The sequence below is a fragment of the Ambystoma mexicanum genome, chromosome 12 (genome assembly GCF_040938575.1).
Source record: "Ambystoma mexicanum isolate Mex_15411 chromosome 12, UKY_AmexF1_1, whole genome shotgun sequence".
Taxonomy (NCBI): domain Eukaryota; kingdom Metazoa; phylum Chordata; class Amphibia; order Caudata; family Ambystomatidae; genus Ambystoma; species Ambystoma mexicanum.
Window position 1 is genome coordinate 919,622,744 of NC_090936.1, and position 27,490 is coordinate 919,650,233.

At 44.3% G+C, this 27,490-nt stretch overlaps 1 protein-coding gene across 10 annotated transcripts in view; it reads right to left on the reverse strand.

Moving 5' to 3' along the window:
* The window catches only part of CAPS2 (calcyphosine 2), a 1,666,464-nt gene that overhangs the window by 156,048 nt on the left and 1,482,926 nt on the right, over positions 1-27,490 (reverse strand). For all 10 annotated transcript variants that reach the window (XM_069629404.1, XM_069629399.1, XM_069629401.1 and 7 more), the window contains 2 exons: positions 9,315-9,469; positions 7,105-7,224 (listed from right to left, as the gene is read on the reverse strand). In XM_069629404.1, the coding sequence (XP_069485505.1) occupies positions 7,105-7,224; positions 9,315-9,469 (275 nt within the window). The remainder of the gene's footprint in view (positions 1-7,104; positions 7,225-9,314; positions 9,470-27,490) is intronic.

The window sequence follows — 27,490 nt, forward strand, 5'->3', positions numbered from 1 at the left end:
GGGTAAATTAACATGTATTTTAGGCCCGCTGCTCTGAGTCTGGCTTTGGCCGCTGTGAATTGTGCCCAGCTCTTCTGCACCTGAAAGGTGTAGTCAGGGTAAACCGCCAGATCAGCTGAGGCTCTCCTCAGTACCCCTCCTTGTCTGGAGTATGCCAGTATCTTCTCCTGGTCTTTTTAATTCAGGACCTTTGCAATTATTGGTCTGAGAGGCGCTCCATGAGGCAGCCGTCTGGTCAGTGCTCTGTGTGCTCTCTCAATTGTACATCCTTGTGAAAGGTTTCCGGCCCAAATTTCAATGTTTCTATATATGTAGTGACGTCTGTGCCTTCCTCTCCCTCAGACAGTCCCACTATATGCATATTATTCCTCCGGACCCTGCCTTCTGCTTCCTCTACTCTGTTTTCTAGGAGGCTGACCTTCTGCTGCAAAACCTAGATGTTAGCATGCGTCTCCTGAAGCTCGTCTGTGTTCTTCTTCACTTGAGCCTCGAGTGTAGTGGTGTGCTCCGCCAAACCGCGAACGACCTAGCGCATTAGTCCCACATCTAGTTGTACTGCTTCAATCTCTGTCCCTAAAGAGGCCTTGAGGTCTGCAATGACCTGCACGACTTTGTTATGCAGTTCCATAGTGTCACCAACTGTCACCGGTGGGGAGTCTGGGTTACCTTTTGGGTCCTGTTGCACCACCCTAGCATAGTTGTCTATCAACGCTTGTCCTACCTTCATCTTAGCGGGCTTGGGAGGCATTCAGTCTGCAGGGCTCTGTGGTGGTGGTCCGCAAATATCTAGGCGCAATGTACAGCTGGCAAGTATTGGGGCCTAATTTGGGGCGCTTTAACCGGGGTCCACCATACATATGGGCCGCCTGAGGCACTGTCGTTATCCGGGATATTGATTGGGTCTTATTCCAGGTACGCCCAGGCTGTCTCCTTCCTCTTCAGTGCCTTAGCCTTCTTCCCCAGCCTCCTGCTATCCTTGTGCAAATGTCTGTGTTCTTTAGCCTACTGCAGTCATCACTGCTTCATAGCTGAGGGGTCCTTGAGTTCAGCCTGCCTTACCCAGCTAGAGGGTTTTCTGGCACAGTATGAGGAGCTTTAATTGGATGCTACAGGGCATGTGGGCTTTCCGCTGACATGGCTGGTGTGCGGGCCGTGACTATTAGCTGCTTATGTCTTATATGGAGTGTGACCCCCCCACCTCTTTGTCGCCTTTGTCTGTGCCTCAGCCCTCCTCTTCAACCTCCCATTGTCCTTGCCGTAGTTACCACCTTCTACTGGGATGGCTGCAGGGTTCTGCCGGCACTTTGCATTCTTCGGGGGAAGAAGGACATGTTCTCCTGAAAAACACCACACCGGCTAGCCTGGGTTCACCCAGCCGAGGCTCCAACTCCACGGCATTACTGCAGAAGTCATGCAGCCCTAAAGGGAGTATGCGCCGAACTCGGTCTGTGGTTCCCATTCATCGCCCTTACCAGTGGTGTCCCTGGTATCTTCTGTGTTCCTCCCCCAGGCACCAGCGAATGTTGGAGTGCGCACCTCTGTGTACCTTTCTCCCTCTGTGTGCCTTTTTCCGACACTCTCGTGTCTGCTCTTATTCCTCCTCCTCAATGCTGTGGGTGCTTCTCTGTTTCCCGGGGCGGTTGCGCTGCCCAGCGTTGTTTCTCTTCACTTCTATGAGGGTACACGCCTTTCCGGACATTCCAGGCCACGATTCCGCAGTCAGCTTTATCACCCCCTCACGGCCGCCATCTTAATTCGGGCTTTGCTGTTGGCTTTGTTTTTTGGTGTGCTGTAGCCGCGTTCCATGCAAGAGCCCTGTCCACGGAATTGACAATGCACTCCCGGAACCTTTCTCTCCGCAGTTGGTTAATTACGGGCCAAATGTCAGCTCAGGAGTTGTTTGTTTTAACGGCTCATGAAGGATACGGCAGGAGCTAGCTTTGAGGACGACCTAGTTTATGGTGGCTAGCCACACCCCTCCATAATCAGTCCCTGTTGTGCCAAAAGCCTTGCTCTGACCCCAACACTAATAACCTAAATCTAATGTGCAAGGATGCTATATCCTCAACTGAAGTGATAATGACAGCTCCTGCCAACAGAAAGTTCCCAATGTCTCGAGTTGTAAATAAAGAAAACAAATGTTCCTTTTCCCTTAAGTAATATTCAACAGACCAGGGTTTGGTTGCCCCTGGATGTCTTCTCGTTCCACTTCACAAGTTAGGAGCTTGTCAGCTCCTTCTATGGTTTCCTTTACTTTGTCAAATATTACCAAACACAACACAGTGTTCAATCAGTCAGGGGATTACTCTCCTGCCAAACACACCCCAGGAATGTATAATGTATAGTCTCTTCCTTTCATTGATCTCTGGACTTCACTGTCAGAGAGCACCAAAGTGTTAACTGAAAAGGATACGGTACTTAAAAGGATACAGGTGGTAGGGTCTTCCGGATCCCTGTTCACGCGTTTTGATAGTTGTGAAGTCAAGTTAAGACCTTCCAAATGATACAACTCTCTGACTGGTAAAACAGGCAGTGTGATGGGTCACTGGAAAGGGCGTGGGTAAGGTATAGGAAGTCAACCTAGAACAAAATAAAGTATCATGAATAACTGCCCCAACCTGGGTATGATGGAATAGAGAATGTCATGAATGCACACACTGACCTTGAGTCTACGGCAGATGAATCCAGCAGAGTCTCTTGAGGAATCCAAAGTAGAACAAACGACAAGGAAGGGAAGATTAGTAAGGGAGACTTAACCCGAACGGAACGAGGCTCACGCTAGATACCGGGTTGATGCACCACAGGATAGCGTCCAAAGTACTGTTCACTTGTATAAACAAGTACACGCGGTTCTGTACAGCCGCGAAGAAAAGAGCGTGTGCGTGTGGATTTACACGCGAGCAGGATTCACGCAGTCCAGGCCAGCAGCGCTTGAAGATAGCGTGCGCGTGTGGATTTACACGCGAGCAGGATTCACGCAGTCCAGGCCAGCAGCGCTTGAAGATAGCGTGCGCGTGTGGATTTACACGCGAGCAGGATTCACGCAGTCCAGGCCAGCAGCGCTTGAAGATAGTGTGCGCGTGTGGATTTACACGCGAACAGGATTCACGCAGCCCAGACCAGCAGCGCTTGAAGATAGCGTGCGCGTGTGGATTTACACGCAAACAGGATTCACGCAGCCCAGACCAGCAGCGCTTGAAGATAGCGTGCGCGTGTGGATTTACACGCGAGCAGGATTCACGCAGTCCAGGCCAGCAGCGTTTGAAGACAACGTGCGCGTGTGGATTTACACGCGACCAAACAGCTCCAAGAATCAGCGTGTGGCGGAAAACACGCTATAGAAGGCCCAAAAAGTAGCTGTAGTAACCTGCAAGGATGCAGACCGGAGGTTCAGCTACACAACGCCAAATGATTCGATCAGAAGCAGCGAGTGAAGTTTCCACGCTGCTTAAATACGTAATGCCGTAGTTCACGTGACGAAGCAGAATACACGTGAAGTTAGCGACGTGAAAAGTGCAAACGTCGTTTTCCCGGCAACGTATCGAACAACCGCCATTTGGAATAGAACGGTCTAGCTGTTCTATGAGCGTAGGAGGTAGGACCACGTCCAGCATGCATGACATTCACCTTATTGTTAGATTCTCAAATGGGTGCAGGTCCCAGACTTGCACTAAATAATTGTATGTGCTTGGTATACTTTTCTTGCAGACTCGCACCAATGTCTCCTGCTGGCTTGGTTTAGTCTCTTTCCAAGCATAAAACTCTCTCTTTCTCTCTCTGTTGCTTTCAGGGTCCCAGACCCTCTTATCTTGTGCACTATAGTGGTTCTCTTAAGTAATCTGCATTCTCCCTTGTCATCATCATCTTCACATTACTTACATTAGAACAATATGGAAAGCATTCTGGTGATTTAGTCAGGTCCAGCATACTAGGTTGGCTAACTTTATAACACAATATATTGGCACTAAATGGAATTAAGGAAGGAGAGTTTGACTATGGCAAAGAGAGAGGGTGTACTAAAGCGGAGGTATGCTGCGTTCCTAGGAGATGGTTGTCCCACATCTGCCATGTGATCAACCCCCTGTGCACCACACCCAGGGGGACTACTGTACTGTAGGCGCACCTTCCTTGCCCAATGGGAGAGGTCTCCCCTTAGGGCAGAAGGGATGTCATCCTCACATTTGTCACAGTTGGTAGTCTTCACATGGGTGTGAGTCCCGAGACACGCCTTCTTATATTCTTCACAACATCCAAGGGTTATGGCTCTTCCCGGACTCTCATTCGGCTTCACACACAGTCTTATTTATTTTTATTTATTTATTTTTATAACACGCTGCTCACCCATAGGTCTCAGGGTGCCCATAAAAGACAAAACTGGAGGGAGGAGCAGAGGATCAAACAGGTAGTATTATGCCACATTAAAAAGGTGTGTCTTGATTTCTTGTCTTTCCCAGATCAAGGGGGAGTGCATTCCAAACCTGTGGGGCTTGCACGTCAAATGAAGTGCCCCCAAAACTTTTCAGCTTGTATTTAGGTTGCTGGAGGCAAGCCTTGGCAGCCGAGCGGAGTGATCGACCGTAATGTGTATAGATTGCAAAAGCCACATTCTTTGGTAATCCGGCACAAAGCACCAAATGTAGTACTGGTTTGGGTCTTATCAAAAAAGCCATCCCAGAAACTTTGTAAGAATGAAGGAAAAAGGCCTAAGGGGGTGACATGAAGCAGGTCAAATTAATACACAGCAGTGGCATTCCAAAGCTGTGTCAGAGCATGTGAATTAGCAAATGAGATCAAGAGGCACAGCCGGCTAATATATATCACCCACAAAATCACATCCAGAGTCATGTGCACCAACAATTCCAATGTGGAGTGGCAATTCACTCTGTGATCACTTGAAATGTTTCCAAAACCAGACTTGCACCAGGGAAACATTTATAAGAAGATAAATCTGTGTGAGATTGGAATGCTTTAGTATCTCTGTTCTAGTTCATAGAAGTCTTTAGCCTGTATTCCACTTCTAGACAGTGACTTCCTTATGGATACTAAACTTTCTTGGCTTAGGAATCCTACGGATGGCAACATGCTACTCGGTTCACAATACAGAGTGTTACGAATCAGAAGATATCGTCCCTGTAACCAAGGTGAAAGAACATCACTCCAATACCAAAACACAGGAAACTACTAAAAGTCCCCTCTAAACCTTATGAAGAAAGAGTTCAGATACCCTATGGCTATATGTACCTCTGCAAAGCTAACCCTGTTATTTGGGACTATAGTAACACTGAGACGAGAAGGCCACAGCCAGAGGAAAGAACAACTGGATATCAAGGACAGGACTTTAATCCCTCGTCTATGGCAATTAAGAATACACACATAATATAAGAAGGAGTACAGGGTTGCATGGTTCGAGGAGGAGCAGAGGATTGAAGGTGCAGAGGAACCTTAAGCAATACTACAGTAGTGGCAGGAGTACAATGTTTATTGGCCCGTAGAACGCACAGAGACACTCAAAATGCTGACACAGAAAGTCACAGCGAGATAAGGAGGACGACCCTAGAGGCTCACAGCTTCTCAGAACATTACCGACACGAGCCAGGGTTACAAGCAACGGCCCCACGGAGCACCGTCAAACAGGCATCAGTGCATGGAACATCTTCATGAACTAACCGGGAGCTGGTGGCAGCAGAGAGCGGTGTACCGGCACCCAGAGGAAGTGCCCCGCCACACTCATTTCCTGCGGCTTCGCTAAAGGAAGAAACGTCAAAGAGAAACAACGAGTTTGCCAGCTGGTGCCAAGGAAGCCAGAAGAAATACCAAGTCCCTGAGAGCCAGGCTGCCAAGCTGGGAAGCGCTGGTAAACTGAGCGGAGAGCCACAAAGGTAAGACACTGGCAAGTACTGGGTGAAAAGGGAGTAAGTGGTTGACTAACAGGAAAAACGTTTGATAGGTTTCTGGGTGAAAGGAGACCTTGTTAGGAGAAAACGCCCATCCTGGCCCACCCCTCTTCTTCACCCCAGGAAACCTTGGGAATTAACACAAGGAGTTGGGAGAAAGTAAATTAAAAAAATGCCGAAACCCAAAGAAAACCATCAGACAAACAATTCCTCATGTATAACAGGGCTGTGGGAGCAAATTACACAATGAGGAGGCTATTCTTAAACGGATAAAGACTTGGGCTGATAAAGAAACTTCAATAGACATCAGTGGAAACCAAAAAGGTATACTTTACGGAAGATGGAAGGACATACCATGGATGAGGATTGTCACCCTGGCAGGTTAAAAATCCACAATAAGAGCGAAGAATCATACTTCCTAAATAGTGGATGAAATAGGAGAAGAATTTCTTATCATATTAGGTTTTAAGAGTGAAGCACCACGGTTCCTTATAGAAAAAAGAACAGGAAAGACCAAGCATGTTGATTGTCACCTTGGCACTATAAAAGGGCAGTGGTACTCTGATTTACCTAAGAAATATTTTGTTAAACAAAATCATAGGAGGAAAGCAAGGCTGCATGAAAACAACCAACCATACACTCATTTTCCAGATAATAGTTTGTTGTGTGTGAGGGTTAGAATAGGGTTTGGACACAGGACTGTGGACATTTATTTAGACATTCTGACGACAGTCACATTAAGTAGTTGTATTGAGGCGGGCAAACCCCTCATAAAGCTAAGGATAGTGAGGAATTTCACCCTCCCATTTTATTATTTAAATAAAAGTATTTTGGACTAGGTCAAACAGTGTCTATCTCTTTATAGTCAACCCCTCCCAGGATGTACTTAATACACTGATGATAGGACTCAAGAATGAAAAACCATCTGCTCTTCTAGCAAGAACTATACAGTCGGACATTCAAGTATTTTGTTACCCTTACAAACACTACAATGAAATAAAGATGGCATATTTTCATTGTCCAGCTGGTCCAATTAACAAAATAGTTATTATTTCCTTTGTCCAAAGGTACATATAAAATCAGTTTTAGTTTCCAGAGAATCAAAGATCACTGAAAAAGAAAAAGGCCATAGTCATATGACATATTTCAGGTCAATTTATGTTTCACAGTTTCTTGTTACAAATGTGATGGTTTTTAAACAACACATTACCTTTCTCACAAACGTTTTTCGGTACTCATTCATTTCTCCAATTAAGGCACGAGTGAAATCTCCATATTCAACTTTATTATCACAGTTGTCTTCCAACATGAGCCATAAAGTGTCAAACACCTAGAAATAATTAATAACAGATAGCTTATTATATATATTAAAGAAAATATTTTCTTAGACTGTATTTCACAATAATGTTAAAGTTAAAAAAAGTATTTACTTTGTGTTGAAACTTAATTAGATACTGATTTATCAATGTTTCAATGTGACAGAAAAGGTCTACGCAGAATAATATGAAACAATGTGACAGCGCAAAAAAGGGTCAATCAAAGCTCAGTAATGACACATTTTTCATTGAAAGACTCTACACAATATGTCATGCCAACTACATATAATAAATAGCCACAAATATGATGGTCTTCTTTTTCAGAACACAAACCCACTCTTGTCCTCAAATCAGCTTTCCAGAAAAACAGAATGAGCAGCACTATAATGCCGGATGAAATACCTGTGGAAAGTAAAGCAAATCATACCCAGACTGTAAATGTTTTTATGTACTTGTCAATGGAGCGGGAAGCTGCAAATTGATAGAAGATTTCATTCGATGCTTCCGTAGTACTTAGGAAACTAAAATGTAAATGTTAATGACAACCAAAGGGAAGCAGTTGTGTTTCTAGAGCAATTTGTTTTTTGTGTTAAATTTGATTTGATTTTCATTGTTCAAACACAAAATTCCAAGTGGGGAAGATCCACTTCTCAAATATGAGTCAGTAAGGTTCTCCTCATTATGGCATGGCTGTCCAATACTGCATTTTCTACATTAATGTTATGCTTTTCATCAGTGATGACAATGTTTTCCTTTATAAGATTCCACTTGTACTACTTTTAGGCAGAACGTTCTTAGCAGCAGAGTTCTTTGCTGTTGCTCTCATCTGCGTGTGAGATTAAACTAGTTATCTTTACAAGATTGACTTGGGCCTAGCGGGTTGTATTCTCTCCGGTGTGAGCATGCAGGGGCGTTCAATAGTATGCAATAGTATGCAAAATTTTAGCTGCATTCAACATAGTTGGCCAAGTAAGCCTCCCTTCCGACACACATCTGTGGTCTTGAGGAAGACCTTAAAATTCAGGCTGTTTCAATCCACGAACTCTCTGGCCCATTCTTGTTGGCCTCCTTTAATGTATCCTGGTCACACGATGACCCCATTCATAGCATATCAAGACAAACCTAGTTATACTAAGGTTGGTTTACAAAATAGTCTTGGGCTGCTATATTATCTTTTTCTGGTTTTACCTTGAGCTTATTTCAGCATTGATTCAATCTGTAGTGTCACATCATGTGATGTCATGAAGGTCAAATGGCATGTGATGCCACTCCCTGTAAGGCTATACAGGTCATGTGAAAGTACATTCTGTGTGATTTCATCTGAGGTGTAAGGTCACTTCAGCTACTCTTGACATTTTAGTAAATTGATGTCCCTGCTTAATACTGATCCACCTTTGGTGTCTAATGTGATTATTTTTTATACCGTCCTACATACTGAGATCGATGGATGGCATTAGATCACTGAAGGCACATTAGGATTGGATTCACAAGAACATAGTAAGAAAAGTGGCAAAGAGCGTTTTAGAGAGGTGATTCACGAAGTAGATGGTTGAAATCTGCAAAAGCCACAAATTACACTTAAATTTGTTCTGTTTATATGAACCCTATGTACATGTTTCTGTGTGTCATATGGTGCATGCACACTGTGCTAGCACAATGTGCGCCAACAAACAAAAAAATGAAACCAATATAGGCCTAGCTGAGGTAAGAAACACAAATGTATTGCGCACAGGCAAAAACTGCATATTACCCCCAAACGTAGCAATTCCAGACACCATGACATCTGAACAATGGCCACAATTCACACCATCTGTGCCTCACAACAGCAGATGTTGACCTGCAAGATCCTAATTCCTTAAGGGGGCATATGATGTGGCAATAGGACCAGCTTCAACCTTCTCAATGCATTTATACGTATTGTGCAAGTTCCAACACTTATCTATATTCAGCACATGGTGCGATCATGGCATCAGCCCTACACCTAGGTCAGTGCTTTTAGGCTTCTGTTAAACATGTGGCCACGCCCCTATATATTTTGAGTGCCTTTCTTTCACCATTTTTTTATATCACACTTCATTTCAAAATGGCTTCCAAATAAACTTACCTTTTCAGGAATTTCTAAGTGGAAGTGTTTCAAAGCATTTTTGTACTCCTCCCTACTTAGAAATCCAGTTTCTTTTTTGTCCAGTTGCCTGAAGTGTTTTCCTAATCCTGTTATCGTCCGAACGCCTCGTTTACTCAGTCTCTCTTTTACTACTTCTGTAAATCAAAAGGAAAGATAAAAAATCTGAAACAATAGTTATATACATATTAATAGCAGCTAGGTTTCCAATGGAAGATTTAGTGAAGGGGACATGCATTGATTTCTCTCACTGGTGGAATTCAGTAATAAATGTTAGCCATTGTCCATCATCCATCATACATCATACAGAAAACAACAGATACTACGACTAGTAAGTACTATTAATGCTACTTTTTTCTACAATTACATCATTATGCCATCTATAAGCATCTGCCCAAAAAAAAGACAATGAGGCTCATTATGTGTTTGCCGTGGGAATACCAGCAAACTGTAATACCATTTCCGCCACTTGGTCTGCCAGAATTACCATCAGATTCCAAGTGGCGGAAACGGTGGTAAATCCCCAATACATGGAGTCACACCAGTATCTATGGAGGGTTTGCTGGTGTTACCGGGCCGTTAAAACTGGCAGTTCATTGCCGGTAGGGTGGCAGATATACCTACAGCTCAGAGCTGGAGGTAAATCATCCACTCTACTGGCAAACTTGTAGTTGGCTGGTCTGGAAAAGTGCCAGTATACGTTGTTTCTGGCACCTTATTTCTGCACCGGCCAACTTGCAATGAGGCCCAATGTCTAGATTCCTAACAAAAAATGAGCTACTGAACACCATGTTGAATGAGCAATTAAGACGGGTCAAATTTCATGTATGTGTTGAGAGGGGGGATGGTGGTGGTGAAATGGTTCGGCAGATCTGGTGTAAAGGACAGGGTATATTTAAAAAACCTGTTTAGGAATGATTGGATTGAGACAGTCGACTGCATTTCCTCTTATACCACCTACAAGGATTATTATAACTTTATTCATGCAAGAGAATGTTTACCGATTTATCTCCAGCGATTTCCTTGTTCAATCATACGCACAACCTACATGCTTTTAGGCTCAACCAATTGCCTGTTTACGAGAGACTCAGGCATTGAGGGGAGCCCATTGCTTTGGATGGTACTCGCACATCCGATAACAAGTACAGGTTCTGTGGAGCACCAAACTCCTTGGAAACATTAAGGCATTTGGTTGTTGAATGTTCTTATTTTGAGGCAGAACATGTTGTGTTTCAAGGAGCAGTTTGTTGCCACCTCAGAAGTGTCCAGGAACCTGTTTTGGTGCAGGTGCATGTGGGGTAATGGTGTCTCTTTGGTTTAAACTTTGAATTCTTTCCTGATTTTCCTTAATTCAGAATTGGATAAGAAAAACTTGGAACTATGCAATGCTGGTTTATTGAGATGAGATTCTGTGGAATAGTTTAGTATTAAATGAATGTATATTGCGTTTTTTTTCTTTTTTCTTTTGTATATGAATTGTTCTGCTTTCTTGTAGTTTTATGTGGGATTGTTTTTTTTTAATGAATTCTTTTAATGTTATTTATGTTGTGTAAGGTTTCTTGTAAACTATTGTATGGGAGGATTGGTCCAAGAGACCCCCCTCCCCTGCAGCCTCTCCCCCTTGTGAAGTCCATGGCTCGTCGGGGGTTCCCCCTGCCACCAGGGCCCAGGTGGCGGGTGGACCACTGGCTGAAGACATTGACCAAACATGCTGTATTAAGCTAGGCCCTGGAAACCATTTTGTGAAATCAAAATGGCATGAGCCCTGTGCGCCGCAGCGCGGCCCCCACCCTTGGAGAGTGTCACTTGTCCCCGCGGCCGCAGCTCCCTGGCAGATCCGCTGAGAGCCTGTTCCCACGAACAGACGGACATGAGCTAGTGCTAGATGCAAACACTGTAACATTCACCTTCCGCAGTGATGAAACTCTTCTCTTCAGGACCTTTTTGATTAAAACATGTAACCTCCAGGAAGATGGCAGAATGTGTGTTTATATGGCATTCTGGTTGAAGTACCCACATCCCCGTAGCTATGCGCAAATGGCAAAAGTGTCCCGGGGTTTTTATGTTATATGTTTCACCGAGAAGAATGCACTCCAAGGTCCTATGCCATAACTGAACTAATGCTGCTAGAGTGCAAAGGAAGACAAGTGCAACCACATTGGGAGCTCATGTAAAGTGTGCACGAAAATGCACAAAATATATTTGAATGTCCAAGCTCACCATGTGTCACTGCCATCAGTCTCATTGGCCAGTTATTCCTGCGTGCTCCACCAACCTTACTACTACCTCGCTTACCGTGCATGTATAGAAATGTAACAAGATGTTGTGTTTGTTAAATACTTAACATATAGATATCAATTGCAAAATGGGTATAGTTAACACATTTGAAATGGCCATGTAAAGGCACTAACAATATAGAAAATGTAAGCGTTGAAAAGCATCAATGAGTATTGTACATTATATGAATGTTTTTGCCTCTTTCACATAATCTGCAACACACAAGGAAAATACCATTGTGGGCATATCCAAGGCCATTCCCCCCTTCCTCCCCATTGAAGCCTGCCAAACGGAAAGCAGAGGCCTGAGCTGCTCTGCCTAACCTCCCCCAATTCGGCTGGAGCCGCTTCAAGCATTCACGTTCCCCCGCAGCTCCCAGGGCCGTGGCCAGCCACCTGAATTATTTACAACCCAGCAGTAAACCCCGGCCATAAACGCAGGCCCGAAGGTGCCCTTTCTTAGGCTCCACGACCCACCAGCTCACCCCGTGTAAAATTAGGACACCCAATATTATAGCAACACTGTAGGAACACATTCATAATGACTTCTAACGAGACATGATAACTTGGACAGCTCGCCCCTTGCCCTGAGACCCAACCTTGCGACCTATGATAGCCGTTCAACAGGACGATGGTAACCATGTATTGATGTATCACCAAAAGACCCCACTCTAGGTGCATTCCTCCTGTGTTGCATTAACCTGTAGAATAGCCTATTGGAAGATTTACCGGGGAAGATAATATTGCAATATTGAATGAATGCGGTGTGCGTGGCCTTAGGGCAGAAAGCCAAGAAAGACGTTCATCACTGACACTGGTCACGGCTGGCACAACAACACCGCCCGGATGAGCCCAGCTGACCTGCCCGCCCCGGCCCACGTGGGTAACCAGTGAGGTCCACCAACCACGGCAAACCACATCACAGCTGCACCTATAGTTAGTTGTCGCCACCCAATCCCCACAAACTCGTGCCCCCTATAGTGTGTAGGTTCTTATGACGCATTTTGTAAATATATACGCCTGTCTTTGCTATTGTCAGACAGAGCGCTCTCGGAGTTTGCAGAGTCCTTTGCATGCCCTATTCTGATTTATATAAACTCCCATTAAGCTCACCCGCACTTTGTCTTAGCCTTATTCCCATCTTGGAAGAGTCCATTATTGTTTCTCATTGTGGGGAGGATCGTGCTATCTGGGGACGCTCGCCTTCACTATATATGCCACAATAAAAAAAAAGTGTCCAGCTGAAGAAGAAATCACCTCATCTCAGCATTACCAAGGACAAAATCAGAGACCAACCATTGATGGACTAGGTGGTCAGGTGACGAGAGCATGTTTCTTCACTTCAAAACTCTCTAAGGGCCTCCAGCCAGAGGAGTCCCAGTAAAGGGTGAAACAGTGAACGGTGAAGACCAGCCATTAACCAGCCTTTTGGCCTCTTAGCCTATGAACCTTTGCTTTTGCCTTCCTCCCTGCTGCACCTGATTTGCTCATTACTGTGCTGCCGCTCCACACTGCAGTACTCCCCTCCAATGCATTAGCTCCTGCTGCTCTTCCTACTCACCTCTCCCTATGCTTTCTCCAATTATGCTACAATGTCCTCCTTTCCGGTCCCTATCATAAAACTCGCATCTCGAAAACTCCCACTGCTCCATCTCTCTTCCAGAAGAAAAAAAGGGGTATCTCTTTTTCCCTAGCTTTAGGTTCCATTAGCTGGTGAAACGCACATCAAGGGGTGGCAACTATCAGGTCCTCCTTCTTCAGAAGGAACTATATTGGATCCATTTGTTGGATACCGTATAACCAAAGGGCCTTAATGAAGATGTTTCACTAAATTGCTTTTTATGTAATTCCATGTACTTAGTTCCATAACCACACTGGGATCTACCACAACGCTATCGATCATTTATTAGCAATGTTAGCTTATAATGAATGTACTTATCTACATTTTGAGATTTCTAGTGAATCGTTTGTGATCCAGTTCCATCTATTGCAATTGATTTTTACACTGTTGCCAATTCCAAGTGAATTCTTGTGACTATTCTGGGTTATTCAATTCCACCCATCGAATTTGTGATTTGTACTGTTAACTTTCACTTTAAGGACAACTGTATATCATGTACTGTACATGTTCCTCAATAGAATAAACGTATTAGAGGGAATATAATATACATGACTCCTTTACATAAACATGAACTCAAGCCATACTGCATTAGCCAAGCGTGAGTCATTCCGGTTTAATCCACCATGAATTGATAACATTTATCACCACTGCTAGGATTGGACAACCCACTTTCTAGAGCTCTTGGCTCTCTCATCGATTGTGATCTTGAGTCTTCTCCCTCTCATCAATTTCTTTTGTTCCACTTATTGCACAACTTTTGCTTTTTATTCATTCAATTTCCAACCTAAGGGATTATCGATCGGACCTTTTGTATTTGACCGAATCACTTCACTTTATTCTGTATCATCACGTGCTCTGTTGTGGAGTTAGTATCTGTTTTTATTTCAATATCCATTAATCCTCTCGACGGTGATTGAACACTCAGGATTTTGGTACCTGATACTGTATGTATTTTCTAATAAACTCTGTAACTGACTCTTATGTAAGGCTATTTGTACCAAGTGCAGGTCTAGCGTTTACTATGATCGACTTAACCTAACTAGGATGGCACCCATTGTTTCCATAGTGACAAGCGAGTACACTCATTCTCAGAATGAGGCTCAGCTACTTAAATCTGTTCAAGATGGCGCTGGCGGTTACCTGGGTGACAGATGCGCTGCTCGGAACGCTGAGTAGACTGTCCCCTTGTGCAAACGCCTTCATCGGTAATACTCTTGACATTTCCCTTTCTTTACTGATTGAGACCATATCAGGACACTAAAATGGTTACAAACTCCGTTCTCATTCTCCCTAGAGACATCACACACCGCTCTTGCGCCTAAGAGTTTTCTCTCTCATACTCTCATTGTTGTGATCACGCCCAGCAGTATTTTCTGCAGTTGTACCCTGTTTGAAATTAGGATGTTTTCCGTTGTCTGCGGTACGTTTAATTTACTTAACATGTTTCATCACTAACTTTTATCCAGTGACTGAAGCACGATTATCTTGGTATGTATAAGTCTTAAACATGCATATTACCTTGTGAATATTTGGATAACAGAATCATTGTGTTCAACAACGCACGAAACTCTACGCACTGTGTGTGCTACAGACTTGGATCGGCTTTAAACTTTTTCTAAACCCTAATGCGGTTTTCGGCATTTGGATAGTGACGCTTAGCATTATAGGTGAGGTTACCTTAATGCCCATCACTCCAGGGCAGTCACAAAGATCTTATACATTCATTTCATTATACCTTCATCTTTGGATCTGGGAGTTGTCAGCTTATTACTACTACTCCTTTTTCTTTCGGTTCAACCTCTAGGCATTCTGCCACGTATGAATTAGCCAAGGATAGTGTATTACGTTTAATTATTTGCTAATATCCCTTCTTCGCCCTCTAGAGCAGGAGGCATGGACTCAGTCACTCTATACTTGAACAATTGAGACCAGACCAGGGATCCCCCGTCGGGACTTGAGAAGCATAACAACACATTCTATTTTGAATTCACAATTAAGGTAATTACATTTGGATGTGTTAGCTATCCGAATCATAGTTTTATTCCAGTTTGACACACCGTTGGAAGAGTGGATTGATTTTCATGAAATAGGAATATGTTTATGACATATACATCCTGAACCTATGTTGATGGGGTCCCTATAAGATATAGGTCTAAATATTTGACGTGGCCATAATAGTGGATTGACAGTTGGTAAAGTACAACGTATTTGCACCCCAGAAGATAGAACTGAATACAATGAGAACCCTGGGCTGGCAGAGATGAGAAGATTTCTACACAAGGTCATCACTCCTGGTGACAAGTTAACACCCTGTAGCATCACAGCATTATAAATATAAAAATGAAAATTATATATATAAAAAAATTAGAAGAAAATTAGAAGAGATCACATGTTGTTATATTTGCACAGGATGATGAAGTTAACCCTTGAATGTATTCATTATATCGGTTTAAACATCCACTACACTTGCTTTGGCTATACCAGTAGCCGGCAGTAGAACTTACCAGGAGTCTTATATGAGTAGATCAACTTGTAAACTTCAATAAGTATTCCACAATGATCCCATTGATATTGATATTGTGTTTTTTAATAACATTTCCTTACAGTTCGCTGAGGTTCTTGAAGAAGAGGAAAGAAGTCTTCGAAATGCATCAGCCAGAAAGAACGGACTTGCATATTTACACTCTGTTTACATAATGTTTATGTAAATATGTTTCTACAAAAATCAGCTTGATGAGTGTTATTCTTTTCAAGATAGTGTTTCTTTATTGATTGAAACTAACCATGAACAAATGTTTATTTGAAGACAATTTAGCTGTTTTCTCAGCTTATACGAGTGTGCAGGGGACGGGAGGGTTCGAATTTTTAATCGTCTTTTTTTCTTTTGGTTTTTGTAGTGGTTTTGTGCCAAACCCAAAGTTCCTACCCCGCACCTTGAAACCCATGATGGGATAAATAATTTCGAAGACTCAGAGAAATTCACTTGTGAACATTAGGAGTGTACTAATATCTCCTCTTCCATCTCTCTTCCAGCTCATATTTCCTAAAAACAAAGCCAATGAGCTAACCATACCTCCCCTAACACCTATCCATCTCGCCTCTCATCCTCGGAGACTCAACCTCTCTACTCTTCCTTACTCTATCAACTGAACAATGCACTCTGCAATGCTCAGTCTCTATGCAACAAACCATCCTTTATCATTGACTACTTTGACACCACCTCTCCTCCCCTAGACCTCCATGCTATTACTGAAACTTGGAATTTCTCCAGCTGACACTGCCTCCCTGGCAGCCCTCCATGACTCCAAACTATCCTTTTTCACTCTACTCATTCAATGGGCAGAGGTGGAGTCGTCAGACACCTATTCTCTTTACGCCTCAATGCCTCACAAATCTCCAAAGCCACACCCTCCGCTACCTCTTTTGAATTCACCATCTATACTATTGCTCCGCCTCACTCGGTTCACATCATCTCCATGTATCGTCCTCCTGGTCCCACTGAACTATTCGTTGATGAACTTGGGTAACTCCTTGATTCTCTTTCCGCTAAACATCACCTCATTCTATTAGGTGACTTTAACCTTCCCTCTCCAACCACTTCTCAGAAATCTGAACTTCTGAATTTTCTTAATGGCCATGCTCTCCATAACATACCGACCCACACTGGGGGCAACTCTTTGGATCTCTTATTCATCTCCATCTCTCTCTCTGCCTCTAATAGTAATGTCACACCATCCCTATCGGAGCACTACATTGTTTCCTCCACCATCTCCTTTTCACCCTCTGATCTCTCCACACCACTTACCTCACCCATTATTAAAAGGAAATGTAAACCTTCTGCAATTCCTCCCTTTCTCTGAGACCTAAAATTCTCTCCTCCTTCACACCTGATACCTCTTCCACTTACAATGCCTTCTTCACCTTCCAATCACTACTATATGACTCATTCTGCTCTCACTTTCCACTGCTAACTTTCACCCCTAAGTCTAAGCATCCTCAACCATGTTTCACCCCATTCATACACTCTCTCCACAGAGACATGCGTGGGCTGCTGCGCAAATGGAAGCGTACCAATTTGCACGAGGACCTGAATATTTACCTCTCTGCCCCGAAAACTCTCAAGTCCTCTCTTGATAGAGCGAAAACAGATTTCTACTGAACCCTAACTGACTCTCTCCAACCATCATTGCTGGCTACAGGGCACCCTAAGCACACTCCTAACTCCTCCTAAACCTATGGCTATCAACTCCACTCTCACAGTTAATAATCTAGCTGAATCTGTCACTGCAAACAATTCCAAATATGGAGACTTTCTCCTGATTTACCACACACCCTCCTCCTGCATTCTACACTCTGCCTCCTCTACCATCACCTGCTGCCTCTATCTCTCACGTTAGTCGCACTAATACCGAAGAAGTATTATCTCTCTGATGAGGGTTAACCCCTATTGTGCCCCATCAGACCCTCTTGATCCTCAGCAAGTCAAGCCTATCACCCCTTTAAAGGCCTTTCACCTTGTTGATTTCTTCAACCTCTCCTTGGAGCCTGCTTGCTTGCCCACTATTTTCAAAATGACCACCGTCATCCCTGTCCTAAAAAGCATGGGGTTGAATCAAATCTACCGGCTAACTTTTGCCCTGCGTGTCTCCTTCCACACTACTCGGCTCGAAAATGTTGTGTTCAACCATCTTACCAATTTATTAGACATTCACAACCTTCGAGATGGCCTACACAAGGGTTTTCACTCCTGTAATGCTACAAACTGCTCTTAAGAATGTCTCCAACTTCCATCCCTCTGCCAAGCACTACAACCTATCCTCTGTATGCTGCCTTTGACGCTGTCGATCAGTCCGATTTACTTAATACGCTCTTCTTGGGATTCGAAATCGAGCCCTTGCCTGGATTGAATCCTGCCTGGCACCTTGCCAAATTCTCTGTCTCCAGGAGCAACATTACCTCTCAACTCACTTCTCTAACTGTTGGTGTTCCACAGGGCTCTGTTTTGGGTCCTCTCCACTCAACACACTCCAAATCTGCTCTTGTGTCAGTAATCTCCTCCTTTGGACTTTCATGCCAACTCTTCGTGGACGACACTCAAATCATCTTCTCTTTTCCTATACTCTCCTTTGATCCCTCTATAAAAATTTCAAACTGTCGCTCTGCTATTAAATATTGGATGGCTCTGATGTTAAACTCTACCAAAACAGAGGTGATCATCTTCACTGCAAAATACTCACTCTCAGCTCTTCCCCCTGCCTATCCAGCACCCAGCTGACACTCTGCCCTACTCTTCTTCAGCTAGAAACCTAAGTGTCATCTGCAACCCTTCTCACGTCTTCTCTACTTTCATCTCCAAAACTGCAACAGTGGCTTACCTCAACCTCCTAAATATTAAGATAATCAGCCACCTCCTTCCTTTCAACGCAGCCACCATCTCCTAACCACTCTTCTATTCTCCAAAATGGACTAATGTGCCAGCATTCTCTATGGTCTCCTCAACAATGCTTTCTGACAAGATCATTGACAATGCTACCAGGACTCTCTTTGAAATCCCTCACTTCACACCTACTTGCTTGTACCGTCACCAAGCTGGATGGCTGACGATGCAAAACAGGGCCAGATTTAAATGTCTGCTCCTGGTTCACACATCTACCCAAGAAAAGGCCCTCTGGTACCTATCATCATATATCCAACTCTGCATGTCTTCTCCTAATCTCCACTCCACCTCCTTGACTACCCTTTGTGGCACCTCACCCTCCCTGTGGTGCCTCTTGCTTCTGCTCTTTCTCTCTTCTTGCTCCACTTGCAAACTATTCTCTTCCCCCGGACATCCAAAAACATTCCACAATGATTTGCTCCAAACCAAACTAAAAGCCTACCTCCTCGCCCAGGGGAGTTGCTAGGTCTGGAAAAGACCCGGGGCTAAGCTGATGTCGGTACTGTTGAGACTGGGGGCTAGCTAGGCTTTTGGCTGTAGCTCCTGGAATTCTATCCGGGGCTACAACCAAAAGATCAGGGGCTATATAGCCCCCTTAGCCATCCGCTAGCAGCGCCCCTGTCCTCGCCTCAGAGTTACCCTCTTAACCTGCTTCTCATCTGCTTTCTAGCTAATATATTTCCCTCGCCTCTACCCTGTCCCCTACTCTAATACTTTAGCCATCATGGTCACATCCCTAATTCCCTAACACAGCTGGCCTACATACACTTAAAAACATCTAAAGCTTGCTGTCCTTAATCTATGTAAGTCCAGGCATGTATTGTCCCAATGACTGTGCCATTTACTTCCCCCCCCACAACCTGGTCAGAACGTCACTCAAACTAGCCCATTGTAAGAAGCGCACTGCTTCCGGTCAAATCTGATTTCCTATCTATTTTACATTCTTTTGTGAACAAAATAGCATTGTTCCTCCCTGTATAACTTTGATAAGAATTCTTTTTTCATTTGTAGTGTTAGCAAGAGTGGAGATATAGAGGTTAGCCATCTAGGTGATGTCATAATGACGAACTAGGTATTATCAAGCAAAGGGACATTCTGAAATCTTTATTAGGTTGATAATGGCTGGGCTTCCACAGACCATGCAGCCACATCTCTTGCAGACATATTATTGAATAGCACTCAACCCGATATCACAGAACAAATGCATAAAGCCACGGGTGTTCCATGATATTAGGGAGCAAGTATTGTGTGCGTTTGTTTTTTTGCTACTTGTTGCTAGTTCGACAACTTCTCCTCAGGTCAGACTTCCTTTGAGGGAGTCAACTCTATTACCTTATAATTTCTACGATCATCTCTGTTAAGCTTCTCACGCAATATGGCTCATCTGGATTCATTCTGTGTCAAACACCTTCTGAGTGACGACTTTTGTTGTTCAATTTGCAGACATTCGGAAACCGTCTCAATGTGCTTCGTTATTTCGTACCCGAAGGACAATAGTTCCTTGCCCGCCGATATCAGGGCATTCTCAATCAATTGTGAATGAACATGTAGGATTACGCAGTCTGACCTGCGTTCAGATACATACTCCACATTAGCGATATCCTCCGCCGCTATAGTTCTTAGCGAGGGTACACTGTACAGCAGTTCATTGTATTATGCCTGTTTAAGTTGACTTCATTTTTTTCCCAGGCAATATTCTCCAACCGCAGTTTTCTTGATGACATCTGTTTCTTAGCTCGAGAACCACAGTCTTTAACAGATCTCCCGCCTTTACGTTCCACTTGTGCTGAAGTGAATTTGGGGTTCAGCTTCATCAAAGGGTCACTCTCAGAATTTTCGACAGCAGCCCATTTCACTTTCCTTTGACCATCTTCCTCAGACACTTTTCTTCGCTTTGGTGGAGAAACTAAGCCATTGAATATTTTCACCACTTTTGTTGACACCTTTTTCAAGAGTTGTAGGCTCCCTGCCTCAACCATATCGACGTGTCCACAAGTTGCTAATTCTGACATTCCTCTGAATTCATCACCCTGTGGGGAATCGACAACAGGGCTGCTCCACTCATCGTATAGTCAAATGAGTATGTGGATAGATTTATTAAGTCATCAGTTGTATTTGAATGGTTACTAACCAAATCATTATTGTCGACTCAAACTTTTTTTGGATTGATGCGATCAGGTGATGGAAACATCTTCAACGGTACATGATTGCTACTTGTCTTTTGATCAGTAGGTTTAGTCCCACGCTTAAGCAATAGAACCGGCAGGGGAGTTGTTAAGTTCCTGATTGTTAGACAGAAACCTGTGCAGTTCCCTTGGGGACTACTGCAAAAGATTTAGGACTACAGGTGTTGGCAGTAAACCCACTTGGTAGCCGTCTGTACCACCCAGATTTACCTGGTAGCTGTGGCTGAGCAGTCAGACTTCCCTCATGAAGAGTTAGGCAGTATGTAAAGTATACACAATAGGCACTCAGACACAATAGCACAAGCAAACACTGACCATAGATTTGGTATCAAGGTATATAATTATTTATTTAAAGACACACTTGTTGACACACTCCAGCACTATTATTGTAAATCACTTCAAACAAAGTTACTATTAATCTATATACATCCCTTATTCCTTATCAGACAAGTCTTAGTGAACACCACTTATTTCCAGACGGAGGTGAGCACTTAACTATAGATGGCACTCCAATAAGTTAACGAAAAAGGGAGGGGAAAAGGCAGATTGTAGAAAAATACACCACACCAATACTTAGAAACTCTTAAGCAAGGCAGGAAAGTCAAAAGTTACTTGTGGCCCAAAGTCCATAGGCAGGGCCCACTCTTGGAGAGAGCAGGGCACAAATGCACCCAATATCACACAATGACAACAGGCTTAAAAAGTCTTGCAGGGAGTTCAGAAAGGTTTTAGTTAGGCTCAGAAAAGTTTAGCCATGGTGCCCCAGGCTAACCCAAGTTCGAAAGCCGGGGGCTAAACCTATCCCGTACAGTTGGTTGCAAGGGAAGCCAGGCGGAACACAGTCCCTTATGTGGAAAGGATCCTCCAGCGGGGGCAGTTGTTCCTGGCAGTGGGTGCAAGTTGCGGCGTCGTCCAGAGGAAGAGAAGATCTTGACATGGAGGAAAGATGAAAGTCGTTGTACTGCCAGGGAAGAAACCAGCCGCAGAGTTTTCCGGTTAAAGGTACTACCCTTTGATTCGCGGTAGTGGTAAAACGTGGTATCCCGGTTACCGGGGTGCTTGGCACAGGCAAGGCGGCCACGAGATGCTCCAGGAAGCGAAAAAGGAAGCAGACTGGTTATCCCCACCAGTCGAAGGAAGAAGACTCTCCGGGCTGGAGATCTCCTCTGTCGTTGGGAAAAGTGGTGAGACGGTTCAGCAGGGCTCCACCGGTGGTGTCGTCGTAGCAGGTCGGCTCAGCTTCTCCCTCGTCGAATTCTTAGGTCCTGTGGCTACTTCTGAAGTTCCAGTCCCCAAAGCCCTGCTTTTATGCAGAAAACCCCCATTCACTCAGCCTAGCTGTCACTCAAACATGCTAAGTGGTGAGCCGGCCGGCTCACCACTTGGGCCAATCAGGACGGAGTGCGACTTGAGTTGCCTAGGCAACTCAGTCCAGGGTGCCTAAATCCCCCTCCACCCCTCTTATGTACCCCAGACAGAGTAGCACCACTTTGGAGGGCTTCTGTGGAGAAGCCCGCCAAAAAGTGGAACAAAGGGCTCAACTTGGGTTGGAGTCACAGAAGCGAACACAAACGCCATTTTAGAACCGAGTTCTGGCAAAAAATACCAACCGGAGAATTAATATTAAATAAATAAACCGGCGGTATGTTCGAGGCTATATGAATTAAATAATTAAAGTTGGTAGCCTCGAACAATGGGAAATCCCATAGATATATATTCGCGGTCGAATATAAAAAGTAGTATCCACTGCCACCAGACAAAACTCGATCAGGGGGGACGGAGACGTGCCCCCTCGACTAACAGACCCCGGGGCAATCGAATTGCCCAGGCCAGTACGTCCACAATATGATGGTTTGTGCTGGTTCTGTTCAGAATTTGAGACTAGTAAAGTCAATGGTGACTTTACATGCCCTGGGAGACAGTAGTCAGTCCCAGGGTATGGAGCCTATAATGGGGGGTCACTATGACACCCCTGTGTTACTGCACTGAGGGTGCTGTGTAACACACATCACAAAAACACATATAAACACCGTAAAAGACCCCATAGCCCCTTAAACACATCTAGAGTCAAAGAAACACACTCAAATCATGCCCAAGAATGAGGGTAAAAGTGTCTCACTCTTGGCACGAGAAGAAAATAAATCCCAAAAATCCAGCAAAGCTGCTGGGGGACTCACTAGGTTAGGACATTCAGACTAAACAGAGAATTCTCCTTAACACTAATAAACCTCTTCGACCTGTTAGATTACATTTTTGTGACTTTGTCTTTCTTTCCTTTCAATGATGTTCCGCTGCTAATGCCAGAGGTACAGGTGTTCCCAGAGAGCGTGCTGGTAGCTGAAAGCTTAGATGATTTAGAAAAGATATCAAATGTTAAGTTTCCTTTTGTAGCCTTCAGAGGATTTAACTTTTGCAGGATGTCTTGATCATGACCACTTGAACTCCTCGTATGTAGTTTGAGGGCGTCACTTTGGCCAAAAACACCGGAAGTGGCATTTACATTTCCCATATTAAGTATATTTGGTGTGACAATATTGCCATTTGCAGTGTTCGTACTTATCAGCTGCATCAAAGTACTTGCAAAACTAAGTGGCTTGATCTGCATTTGTGGAGTAATCCCATGAACATCGCTATGTATTGTCTTCAATTGCACTCCATTTACCAAGGGGGCCCATTTACAGCGACGGGCAAGGCGCTCCGACCTGCATCAACGATATCATTCTTTGACTTGCAATTGCAGACGTGCAGTTCGTCATTTGGGGTCATTTTATGAAAATTATGCTGCATCCCTTTTGAGCATTCTAGCACTGCCTCCATCAGTTTGGTTGTGCCTGCCCTCTCATGTCTTGCTACGTCCCTTAGCCTGTTGTGCCATTTTGATGACGTTTCTGCTTCGCGGTCAAGCCTTCTTTGAATTTATCATCGCCAGTAGCGAGCCCTGATCTTTTAGAGTGTCATTTAATGATTTGCATAATTTTACAAAGGGCAACATTGCAATGGTGGTGGCAGCTAACACATTGTTATGAATTTGAAGACCTGCAGCTACAGAAAGTTGGCCTTTGTCGTTAGAAGTATGGTCATCCACCTCAGAAGTTGAGTGTGGACACTCGTGGCGACAATACTAGGCATCAAGGCTTCCCCAATTTCACTACTGGAGTTTTGCCCATCCCGTAGCTTCAAAAGGTCAGCCTTCAAACGCTCAGTCTGTTAGGGAGAATTCTCATAAATGGCTGATTTCTCTTACCAAATGAGTCCCTCAGCAGCACCTGGTAAGAGTGTGAGCCTTTTTCCCCACTCTTACATGTGTTTTGCTGTGTGTGTTTTCACTTTGTGCGATCTTGAGCACTGGAGCCTCACCTACTGCATGGTCTCATATTTTCAGTGCAGTGACACAGGGTTGTCTTTCAGACTTCCAACCGACTCCCTTTTCTGGGGCCGACTACTGTCCCCCAGAAAAGGGTAAAGTTGCCATTAACTTTACTTTAGTCACTTTAAACCACAGACCCAGCACACCCCATCTTACATGGAGTGTTGGAAAGGGTTAACTCTTATCCCTTTTTGTCTGTGCCTCGTGGAGCATTGTTTTGCTCCCTTTACATTAAGGCTTGGCTGGTGGCAGTGGTAACTACCCTAACTTTTCTACCGCAATTATTTTATATAAACGTGGTGTTGTTTTAGGCTATTATATTAGCCTCAAACATAAACCCGCTTGACCAAATACATTTTATTTTGGATCCGGCTGGGTTTATTCGACATTTCTTTTTGTAAAAGTCTTTCTTGTGTTTCTCTCTATGCGCCAAACCGCGGACGATTCCTTTGTTCGCTGTCTTTTCGCGGGCTTCTGCACAGAAGCCCTCCTTAAGGCACCTGAAAATCTAGGTAGGGAGGATGTGAGGGAGGGGTCTTCGGACCCCTGCCATGGGTTCCCTTGGTAACCTAAGTCGCACTCCTGTTTGATTGGCTAAGGGGACTGTCCTTGTCAGGACAGTCACCCTGCTGTGTGATTGACAGCCAGGCTGTATGAATGGGGGAAAACTGCATAAAAAGCAGGTCTCTGGGACTGGAAAGGCAGTGTCACCACTGGAACGAAAGAACCAACGAGGAACTGGCAGAAGAGGACCCTTACAACGACTGAACCGCCCGGTGAAGCCCTGCTGCAGGACCGAATCAACAGAATCCGCCGACAAAGAAGATCCTCCAGGAAACTTCTTCCCTTGAGCTGGTGGGACCAACCAGTTCACCCAAACTGCAAGCCAGGACCCCTCATCTGGTCGAATTCGCTGTACAGAGCTACAGTGGGCTGGATAGCCTGGAAGGTCGGACCCTGCTTGGGTTTTAAGGAGTGCATCTTTTATTTGTTGCTTTGCTCTGCTGCTGGTTTCTTCCCTGGGTAGTGAAGGACCCTCCAGTCTTCCTACTTCGTGTCAGTCCGACGGGCATTTCAGGAACCGTGAGACTGCATGAACTACCAGGAACGTCCGCCTCAGCTACAGCTCCCTCTCCGTTTTAAGGTACTGTGCAAATCCGGTTGTCCGTTTCGTTCAACCACGGTGAAAGCGTTTGAAATCTTTCTCCAATCCGAGGCCTTGTCCTTCTCTTCTCTTTGAACTAACTTTTGCAACAACCAACCTCGCCCGGAAACCGTGCCAAGAACTTTACCGCAAACTACCCTGAACTGTGTGCTCTTGAGCAAAATACTTTTGACCATTGACTTTGGCCCCAAGCCTTTTCTATCTGATCTCCTCACTGAAGTTCGTCTTGTTCAACTGCCCTGAGTACTTACCTGTTGGTGTGATCTAATTTCTAATAACTTTTGTCTTTCCCTCCCTTTTAAAGTGCTGGAGTGCCATTTTGCTCCCACTTCATTTTGGAGCTTAACTTGTCTGGAATTTAAGGGAAGCGGTGTGGTGTATTAAGATTGTGATTTTTTTACTTGCTTATAATAGTGTAATGTTATACAACTGAAGAGTGAAATAAATGTATATTCTTTTACTTGAAAACTTTGAGTCAGTGTTTGCCTGAATCATAGTAATTGCTGTCCTTTGTGTAACTATCATGTACTGCTCACTTACTCTTGTGATAAGTCTGGCTGCTCCGCTACTGCTACCACTTTAACAGTGTAGTACAGGCTTGTACCAAAGGTGAATTTGTACTGTCACTTGTAGTCTTAATTGTGTGTGGTGTTCCCAAAGGGTACTGCATATAATTCTGCCTAACACAGTCAAGCGGGCCTCTCTTGATGCCAAATCTTCATACTTACAAGCCGAAGAACATTAAATATTGGACTTTGAATGGCAATCCAACTCTCACACTCTTCAGAGGAGTTTTAAAGGTTTTAAAGGATTGCCTAAAGTCAGGCTGACGGTGGACATCGTCCGGGCTGTCACTTGCAGGTACGTCACTGTACTGCAATTCGATTTCCTCGAGCATGTTCCCAGTTTTATCTCCACCTATGTCATTGGCTTTCCCAGAAGTAGAACCAGCTTCACCCAGGTCTTTTGAATTCAGTCCAGCACAATCAGCCTCATTTAAGGGTTGATACGAAGGACTGCAGTTGAGTGACTCCACATGGCCAAATGGTGAGGCGTTCAATAAAAACACTGCGGACCATTTCATCAGTCATCGCCGCGTTTGATGTGGCACAGTCACAAACACTCGGGATAGCAAAGGTGTCTTTTTCCATAGATACCTCCATGGCTGCCTCGTGCTCCATATTTCCATTTTCCTGCAAACCCCCCAGCTTTTCATTGTTGGTAGTATTAATTACATCAGACATTCCAGCATTTCAACATCAGTCAAGTCGAAATTCAGATTAGCTTGGGCGTTTTTGGCAATGAAGGACACCTTTTCTCTTCCAGGCTGAGGGCTGGCTACAATCTCCAACATTACATGAAATTGTTCGAATGGGAGAAAAAAATGACCTTGTTGCCTCCGAAGCAACACACATTGTTGGCGGTGCAGAGGATGAAGTGTGAGGCATTACCAGCGCCTGGCGTTCCTCACTCGCAAACTATGCCTCGACAGCTTGGTCCTCTAATGGGGTTGCTTGCAAGTTCAACCCTCGTGCATCCCATTAAACGCGGCAGCGCAATAGCATCTGTCGCGTAAGTAGACCTTTCTCTTTCCCACACAGTTCCTTCATTTTCGTTTTTCACAGGAGTCGGCAACACAAGCAACTCGTATACCTGAAGCTCACCTTTAATAGCGCAGTACAGCGTTTTGACTCAGCTGCTGCAACAGCTTCAGTGCTTCCGGTGTTGTATGCTATCCTGCCTCCCATGGTAGCTTGTGGGAGGCAGTGTTCGGCAATCATCGCAGTCACGCCCACTTGATGGCTACAGCCATACATACAGCCCGAAATGAAAATCTTATGTGATAGCCCGCCCTCCAACATCTCTATTCAGGGATTGACCAGTGATCTTCTTGTAACTCCACCCCTGTCCTCGAGCGTCTGTGCCATCTTTTACACAGTTCTGTATTTTCACAGTTCTGTATTTTCTTCTGTAGCAGTTGTTCACGGATTTTCACAGTTTGCAGCACGATACCGATATTTTCTCTGCCTCCGGGTAAGCTCTGTCATTAATGTTATTTCCTGCATTTTGTAAAGATGGCCCATTTTCTAGGTGCCCTGGTGTTCA